This window comes from Sphaeramia orbicularis, chromosome 11 (genome assembly GCF_902148855.1).
Source record: "Sphaeramia orbicularis chromosome 11, fSphaOr1.1, whole genome shotgun sequence".
Lineage (NCBI taxonomy): Eukaryota > Metazoa > Chordata > Actinopteri > Kurtiformes > Apogonidae > Sphaeramia > Sphaeramia orbicularis.
Genome location: NC_043967.1, coordinates 48267160 through 48276987, shown reverse-complemented (window position 1 = coordinate 48276987; position 9828 = coordinate 48267160). Strand labels below are relative to the sequence as shown.

At 30.5% G+C, this 9828-nt stretch overlaps 1 protein-coding gene across 1 annotated transcript; it reads left to right on the top strand.

Moving 5' to 3' along the window:
• The first annotated feature begins 1014 nt into the window (after positions 1 to 1014).
• LOC115428883 (hepatic lectin-like) lies at positions 1015 to 9533 on the top strand. Its single transcript, XM_030148116.1, has 7 exons — positions 1015 to 1118; positions 1208 to 1285; positions 5467 to 5574; positions 7533 to 7592; positions 7873 to 8024; positions 8103 to 8227; positions 8316 to 9533. Exons 1-7 carry the CDS (start codon positions 1055 to 1057, stop codon positions 8566 to 8568), a joined length of 840 nt encoding a protein of 279 aa, XP_030003976.1. The 5' UTR covers positions 1015 to 1054; the 3' UTR covers positions 8569 to 9533.
• Positions 9534 to 9828: the final 295 nt, after the last annotated feature.

The window sequence follows — 9828 nt, the reverse complement described above, 5'->3', positions numbered from 1 at the left end:
AATATTGATACTCATTGTTCTTTTTACATACATACATACATACAAACACACACACACATACATATATACATACATACATACATACATTCATACATTCATACATTCATACATACATACATACATACATACATACAAACATACATACATTCATACATTCATACATACATACATACATACATACATACATACATACATACATACATACATACATACAAACACACACACATACATACATATATACATGCATACATACATACATACATACAAACACACACACATACATACATATATACATACATACATACATACATACATACATACATACATACATACATACATACATACACCCACACACATACATACATACATACATACATACATACATACATACATACATACATGCATCACATCATATCAAACAATCAAACATGTCTTCCCATTTCTGATAGGTATTTAAAAATGGAAAGGTTAAATAAAAACCTTGTTGTACTCCTTGTATCCAAATGATTATGTTAACAAAAATTTTAAAGAAAAAAGAAAAAACTGCGGAAAAAGTTTGATCATAAACCAAAGGAAAGTGAAATGAAAAAGGCCTTAACTTTCAACAAAAATCCATTTGAAAAACATCCTAAAGTTTATAACCTCAGGCAAAGTGTAGAACTTATGGTGGGTTTTTTTTCCACTGTGAATGAGATTTTCTTGGAATAAAGTAGGTGGTCATGACAGGGTCATTTCTAAATATCCTCTTCTTTGAATCCACTGTGAAAAAAAGTCGCTTTCAGTCTATAACTTTAATTCCTCATCATATTGAGTAATAGGATGGTTCTATAACCCACCCCATCATGTCTGACAAGAGGAAGTTTCTTTTCTTTTTTTTTATCAGAATGCTACATACACAAATGATCACAGAAGTTTAAAAAAAAAAAAACAAATTTTAAGGAAGCAGACTTTTTAAACCCTCCCCATTGAGTTTGACAGGAAGTTCACGTTCATTCTTTTTCACATAGGGCTTTGGTGGTGGTATGCAGTCCAGTTGTAGCCACGCAGCGTTACAATGCCGGACACTGACGTTCTGTACGCTGATGTCAAGTTCAAGAAGACAGGAAGAAAAGTCACTGGTAAATCCTTGCTTTTTTCTCCTCTTTATTTCCTCTTAACTGTGGGCACTTAACTTCTGTATATATGTGGTTTGTGTTTTATGTGGCAGATGCTTCTTCACCATCGCATGACACCACTTATTCTCAGGTCAGCATTGTGAAAACTCAGCCTCCCACAGAACAGTCTGGTACGTAACAACCTCTGACAAATAAATTAAATGCACAGAAAGATGAATAGTGTGTTAAAGTCAATGGTCAAGACTGTTTAACCTGTTTTCAAGCCAAACTTTTATTTTTGCATTTTTATACTACTGTGTATAAAAAGACACAACACTTTGACTTCTTTTCATAACATTTATTGACCACAAAATCTTGCCTTTATATATTTTGCACTCTGTCAAGTATTTATTCTTCTCTATAATCTATTTAGTTCTGATAGTGCATCATGTAAAACTTCTGATATACAACATTTAGAAAAAGCTACATGAAGCTTAACACCTATTCAGTCAATTCAGATGATTGTACATAACCTAAATGCATAAACTAAGCATTTAAAGTGTATACATTGTATTTTGTGGCTTTCTGAATAGATTCACAATTTAAAAAAAATAATAATAATAATATTTTTGACACAAACAAATCTGCACAAAAGTGACCAGTATTTGAGAGGGGTTACTAAAATAAGGAGAAAAACTGTGATGTAAATACTGTCTTACCTAGTAAAAAAAAAAAAAAAAAAAAAAGAAGAAGAAACAGATGAACAAGGAATGAAACCATGATGAAGTCGATAAAAATGGTTTGAAAAGAGGAAGTAAAAGTAAAGAAGAAACAATGGAAGTCACAGCAAAGAAGTATGAAAAACAAAACATCTTAAAGTCATAAATGGAGTCTTAAATTTTTTACTCAGGATTTAATGCTTCTATTTATTTATTTTTACTGTTAAACTCAGTGTATTTTTCTGTGTTGTAAAAGTAAAGAAGAAATAAGGAAAGTAACGACATAGAAGTGTGAAAAACAGTAAAATGTCTTAAAGTCGTAAGTGGAGTCTTTTATTTCACTCAGAAATCAGTGCTTTTATTTATTTATTTGTTTGTTTTTACAGTTAAAATCAATGTATTTTTCTTGCAAAGAAGAAATAAGAAAAGTAACAGCAAAGTTTGAAAATCAGTAAAGTGGCTTAAAGTCATAAGTGGAGTTTTATATTTCACTCAGAAAGCAATGCTTTTATTCATTTTATTTTTTTATTTTTATTTTTTGCAGTTAAGATCAATGTACTTTTCTGTGTTGTAAAAGTAAGTAGAAGTAAAGAAGAAATAGGGAAAGTAACGACAAAGAAGTGTGGAAAAACATTAAAATGTCTTAAAGTTGTAAGTGGAGTCTTTTATTTCACTCAGAATTTAATGCTTTTATTTTTTTTTTTATATTTTTAATATAAATTTTTTACAGTTAAGATCAATGCATTTTTCTGTGTTGTAAATGTAAGTAAAAGTAAAGAAAAAATAAGAAAAGTAACAGCAAAGAAGTGTGAAAAACATTAAAATGGCTTAAAGTCATTAGCGGAGTCTTATATTTCACTCAGAAATTAATACTTTTATTTATTTGTTTGTTTGTTTTTACAGTTAAAATCAATGTATTTTTCTTGCAAAGAAGAAATAAGAAAAGTAACAGCAAAGTGTGAAAAACAGTAAAATGGCTTAAAGTCATAAGTGGAGTTTTATATTTCACTCAGAAATCAATGCTTTTTATTCATTTTTATTTTTTTATTTTTATTTTTTGCAGTTAAGATCAACATATTTTTCTGTGTTGTAAAAGTTAGTAAAAGTAAGGAAGAAATAAAGAAAGTAACAGCAAAGAAGTGTGAAAATCAGTAAAATGGCTATAAGTCATGAGTGGAGTCTTATATTTCACTCAGAATTTAATGCATTTATTTATTCTTTATTTTTATTTTTTTTTATTTTTTACAAGTTAAGATCAATGTATTTTTTTGTGTTGTAAAAGTAGGTAAAAGCAAAGAAGAAATAAAAAAAAAAAGTAACAGCAAAGAAGGGTGAAAAACATTAAAACACTTTTAAGTCATAAGTGGAGTCTTATATTTCACTCTGAAATTAATGCTTTTATTTATTTTTATTTTTTACAGTTAAGATCAGTGTATTTTTCGGTCTTAAACGTAAGTAAAAATAAAGAAGAAGTAAGGAAAGTAACGGCATAGAAGTGTGAAAAACATTAAAACACTTTTAAGTCATAAGTGGAGTCTCATATCTCACTCAGAAATTAATGCTTTTATTTATTTTTATTTTATTTATTTTTTACTGTTAACCCTGGTGTGGTGTTCAGATTTTTGTCATTCAGCCAGTGTGTTGGACCTGCTGCATTTGTGAGTTTTTAATTCAACATAATCCAACAATTTTATGTTAAAACACTCAACAGATGTTTACTTCATCCCAATTACAAGCAACGTAATAAGCATTTATGTTTAATATTTGCCTTTTGCCTTTGCTAGATCACATTTATGAATTAAAGTGCTACTTGTTTATATTCATTTTTTATTATTATTTTTTTTTATATAAAATGTAATATAATCAATATATGAGGGGAAAAAATTAATTAAAAAAATAATTACTCATCATTTGTCTTTTAATAAAAAATGAAAATGGGTCCCACAGACCCAAACACCATACAAGGGTAAAGATCAATGTATTTTTCTGTGTTGCAAACGTTACTAAAAGTAAAGAAGAAATAAGGAAAGTAACGGCAAAGAAGTGTGAAAAACATTAAAATGGCTTAAAGTCTTAAGTGGAGTCTTATATTTCACTCAGAATTTAATGTTTTTATTTTTTTAATTTTAATTTTATTTATTTTTTACTGTTAAGATCAATGTATTTTTCTGTGTTGTATGCAGATTTATAATCACATATTTGCTATTTTTGTGTGAGCATAAAGATAGATACATCGGTACATGAAGTTAAATAATTTTTGACTAATCAAGTAAAGTTTTAGAACAGGCCCTTTCCCACCAAAAGGCCCAGGAACTTTATTACCAGGAACTTATTTACCAGGAACTTTTTGGGGTAAAAAAGTTCCTGGTAACTGCGTTTCCACCGCACCCGAAAGTTCAAGGTAATTTATTCAAATCAGGCTGATGAGAATGAGTTGTGATGAAGAAGAACGATGCAACTCGTGCTCAATATGATGCAAGACTGGAGGTTAAATATGTGGAAACAAACCTAAATGTCTCTTAAAGCTCTAGAACAAAATATGTGAATTCAGGAGACTTACTCATGTGACAGAGCAGTCGTAAAACACAGCTTTATGATGTATTTACAGTTCGGTGTCTCTGTATATATTTACATTTCCAGCAGAAGCAAACCATGTCATGACTGATGCTTTAATGAACATAGTTTGGTTAAAATGACCAGCTTGATATTTTTGTGATATATTCCTGAGACCCAGAAAGTACAGGTTTTGGCGTTTTTGTTTTTTTTTTTTTTGTTTTTTTTTTACATTAAATAATTGCCTCAATTGGAAACAGCATGATGCAACAGTTTTTTCAGCTACATTTTTTTTTTTTAAAATTTTATTTCTTCCATGGAACATAGTTTGCAGTTGACAGTTTGTTTGATTTTTTAGTAAAGCTGTAAAACTTTAGTCCAGACATGGGTTTTTTCATGTATGTGTTGCTTTTTTTTGCCTCCTGTACTGCAAAAATCTTAATCTTACCAAGTGTATTTTTCTTATTTCTTGTCAAAATATCTCATAACACTTAAAATAAGACTTAATTTTTGCTTAATTCAAGCAAAAAAAAAAAATTAAAAAAAATCAGCCAATGGAACAAGTGAACAAGTGAAAATTATCGTGGTAAGATTTATTAATTCAAGATTATTTTTTGCTTAATTCAATTTTTTTTTTTTTTTTTTTTTGCTTAATTCAAGCAAAAAAAAAAAAAAAAAAAAAATCTGCCTATGGAACAAGTGAAAATTATCTTGGTAAGATTTCTTGAAATAAGATTTTCAAGATCTATTGTCTAAAAATAAGTCCTTATATCTCACTGAAAAGTTACTCTTTAGGTGATTATGTCTTATTTTAAGTATGATGAGATATTTTGACTAGAAATGAGAAAAATACACTTGGTAAGATTTGGATTTTTTTCCAGTGTGGGTCAAGCAGAAACATGAACAACACCATATAGTGTTTTCCCTCACTCCCAAACCAACATGTAAATGCATGAAAATTGCAGACACAAAATAGAAAACCAATAGGTGGGATGTTATTTCTGAAAAAAAAACAAAACAAAACTGTATGATGTTTGTCATTTTAAAACCTAATTTTAAAATCAATAAAGTCACATGATCTGCCTTTAATTCCTCCACAGGTTCCCAACAACAACCAAATGGAAGGTCAAAGGTCACTCCAGAGCGGGTGGCCTTGGTGGTTCTCAGTGTCCTCCTGATCGCTACCATCGCCGCTCTCATTTTCATCTGTGAGTTTGGACAAAATAATGAACCCAGACTGACTTTAAATCATCTGATGGTCCCCGGGGACAGATTCAGGACTTTTAAACTGAAACAGTATTTACAGCATTAGTGGATTCATTCCACGTATAAAGCCTCATGAATTGGATTTACATCTTCAGAACTGTAGAAGTAATAACACTCATCTCACCTGAGCCTTCTCTAAACCCCGCCCCCTTCAGTTACTGTTGCTAAGCCTGTCAAGCTTTGGAACATGGTGGTGTGGGTCCATTCTGGTTGTGTCCCATGGGATCTTATTTTAGAAAAACAAAAAAAGTACTACTACAATACAAGTTGGGTTTTTTTGGGGTTTTTTTTAATCTCCTTTGTATAATGCATCATTTCCACATATAATCTAAGAGATATTAATAGAATAGAGTAGACTGGACATTAATAAAGTTAATCTAAATCTGACTAATATTTGTAGTTAATTGAAACAGATTAAGTGACTAGATATGTAAATGTTGACATATGAGTTTGTGTGATCCACTCGTTCAGCCTGAAAGATTGACTGACAGCCTAGTGCCTAGTTACGGTTGCCAACGAAGGATTGGACTGTAACTATTTATGGGAGGGGCTTAACCCATAAAGACCCAAACAACCACTGGTGACCAAAATCATCTACCATTATAAAATGTTTAACCTCTGATCCACTAATGCTATCAATCCATGTAAATAATTGGTGTAAAATACAGTTTGTCATCTTTTCAAGGTCATCAGATATGACCCATCTGGACGTTCAGAGGCTCTGTAGTTACCTTAGAAACACTGACATCTTCTACTACATTGTTTCACCTGTAAAACGCATGGAGTTGGATCAAAGACAGCAAATGGAGACACTTATTTATGTTTATGTTCAGTTAATGATAGATTTTGTAGAAAAAGTCACACTATCTTAATTTTTCTGTTTCTGATATTATGACAATTAACTTTAATCTGAGCTTTTATGAACATCTACATTAACCCTTTCATGCACAGTCGTCACTCCAGTGGACAGCTCTTCTACAGCTGTTCTCTTGTATATTCATGGGTTTTGTTGTTCTTTTCATTGTTGTTGTTTCTTTTTTTTTTTTTTTTTTTTTTTTTTACACATATCTTTATTAAAGTTTTAAGACACTACATATCTTTTCTGACATGAATTGGTAACAATATGTAGATCTCTCCTGAGCATAAACCCCCAGAATCACAAGCCCTCTCCATAGTTTGCACACAATTTATCAGTAAATACACGTTTATGTGTGTCAAAAATTAAATGTGTGGTGTCCAGCTGAGTGGACATTTTTGAAACTTCATGAAAAATAGGTTCATAAGTTGTTGTTTTTTTTATGATTATTTTTTGTATGTATTTAAAAAAAATAAAAAAATAAAAATAATAATAATAATTTTTATTTATTCATTTTTCATTTATTTTTCAGAAGAAAATTTTCAATCGCATTGTTTTTTTCATGCCTAAAGAGGAATAAAAAATACTCAGGAAAAAAATTTTGATTAAGGTTCTCGTAATTCATGCATGAAAGGGTTAAATATTGGAAACTACCTGATTTTTATTGAGGAAATGCAAAATACAGAGGATAATATTACAATAAATGGTGATAAATTGCTGAAGAAAGGTTAAGTAGAGAGGAAAAATTCATTTGGGAACTGCCAGAAAAGTAAAATTGGGTCTTTATGGGTTTTTGAAAGTTGAAATGAAATTTCAATGTAGGGTGTAATCATTAATCTGTAAAATAGATAGATAGATAGATAGATAGATAGATAGATAGATAGATAGATAGATAGATAGATAGATAGATAGATAGATAGATAGATAGATAGATAGATAGATAGATAGATAGATAGATAGATAGATAGATAGATAGATAGATAGATAGATAGATAACTTTATTGTTTGTTCCCAGTAAAATCAGAAATGTCTCTTTTGTCACAGCTGTAAGACAAAGTTTCAAACCACACTCAAGCGTTAAAAACACAAGAGCTCCATGCCCAGGTAAGAATTAAATTTTAAGTTTCACTCAAATTATTGGTATTAATAATAAAAAGTACAAAAAAGTAGGGTTAAATTGAATTGAACTTCATTTAAATCTATTTCATTATTAAATTTAATCAGATAAATGATGGATTTTTTGTTTATTTTCACAATCACAAGCTTGATTAATGCATTTAAGACAAAAGACAAGAAGTTATTTGTATCTTCTGTGGCTGATGGTGATGGAATAGTAACAGTAAAAGAAGCAAAACCCTGATTCTCTGCTGTGATCTGTTCACAGACAAACCAAGTCCAGTTTGTGATGAAGCATGGGAACGTCATGGGGAGAAGCAGTATTATTTCAGTACTTTCAAATCATCCTGGAACATCAGTAGAAGGTTCTGCAAAGAGCTCGGTGCAGACCTGGTGAAGATCGACAGTGAGGAGGAGCAGGTAAATGACACACAAACCTCACCACTTCCTCATGTTTCTGCAGTTTGTACATATGTTACATCAGTCTCTACTCTTCAGCGTTTTCTGTTGAATAAAGTGAAAGACATCATGACTAAGGATGAGGATAAATTCTGGATCGGACTGACAGACTCAAAGACAGAAGGGACATGGGTGTGGTTAGACGGCTCACCACTGGATAAGAGGTCTGATTATTAACAATATATATCTGTCAATTTACAGAATTACAGTGAACAGTTTAATTTAACTGGTTTCTTTCTGTCATTTCTTTAGTTTACAGTTTTGGTGGAATGATCATACACCTAAAGAGCCGGACAACTGGCCAGGCGAAGATCCAGATGGAGAAGACTGTGTGAGGATGGGGGAGAAAGGATCGAAGGAAGTCACTAATTTAAATCGTTGGCTTGATAAATCCTGCAAAGTGGCTCAGAGAAGCATCTGTGAAAAACCAGTAAAAAGACATCAGCAAATTAAAGCAGGCGTCAGTCCTGCAGCGTGGACACAGAACACAGTGAAGTCATTATAGACAAAAATAATGTACAGATTAAGAAGCTGTTTAGCAGAAGTGACCACATTCATTATGTCTTCATAAAACATTAGTCTGTAACATCAGTCACTTTAGGTCATTTTACAACACATGAAGTAATTCTAACTTCATATCCTCAATTCTGAGATATAAATTCAATATTTGATCATAATAAGCCCATTTTTTTCACTTTGTGCTCCAACATAATCTGTTATAAACCATCTGTCTATAATTCCAAATACTAACTTCAGGTATCCTGTTCTTATGCTCAATGGAAACTGTATTTTAACTAAATGGATGAAATAATCTGGATTAAACTAAATCGATGTCATGTTGTTGAGCAGCATCACAATATATTTTACTCATCTCAAGCAATAGATTTATCATTTTTACTTTTAGATATTTCAGTTGAGCATATACCTGTATTTTTTATATATAAGATTTAATTTTTTTTTTTTTTAATCTAAAAAATACATATATAAAACTGTACTATCGTTGTCTTTTTTATGTCTCAATTTCTGTTTTTCCATTTGTTTGATTTGGTGTTTATGTTATTTAATTAAAAAAAAAAAAAAAAAAAAAGAATAAGGTATTGTGAATGAAATCTAAAATGTAAAAAGTATACAGTCGCTGCATGTTTAACCATATTTTTAGCCATATTTGAGCTTGAGTTTCATCATCTGTTGAGGATATGCAGGACTTTTTCTAAAAATAACATAATAATAATAATAATCATCATCATCATCGTCATCATCGTCATCATCATTATAGAATGACACCACAATGGATGGACAAATAACAACAAATGTGCTTTAAGAGAAACAAACAGAGTTCGTACTTTCCTTTTGGATATGTGCAGTATATATTTAGTGTACATATGTTTGTATTTGTATATAGAGGAATAGAACTTGATATAAAACCACCATGGAAATAGAACAAATGAACCTGATGAATTTATGTTTTTTTTTATTATTATTATGTGCAAGACAATATTTAGATTTACCGTGTACATTATTTTGCTCATTTATGTGTTCCTTCTTTTTATGCTCTGTATCTGTTTTTCATTTTCATTTGTCTGAATAAAGTAGCTTCACATTTAATCGAGCGTTTGCCTGATTTTTTTACTTTTGTGTCTCCTTCTAAATAAAGAAAATGACTTCATGCTCAGTTGTGTTTTTCTCAGAACTGAAGCAGAAAAAAGAATAATGACTCAAACATAAGATGACACAAAGATGTGGTTTTTGGTTTTGAGGAACTCTG

Bases quoted from the DNA above. Each gene is read 5' to 3' on its own strand.
- LOC115428883 (XM_030148116.1), top strand. From the start codon at position 1,055: ATGCCGGACACTGACGTTCTGTACGCTGATGTCAAGTTCAAGAAGACA. The intron at 1,286-5,466 runs GTACGTAACAAC...ATTCCTCCACAG, and splicing joins GCCTCCCACAGAACAGTCTG to GTTCCCAACAACAACCAAAT. The intron at 8,228-8,315 runs GTCTGATTATTA...TCATTTCTTTAG, and splicing joins GGCTCACCACTGGATAAGAG to TTTACAGTTTTGGTGGAATG.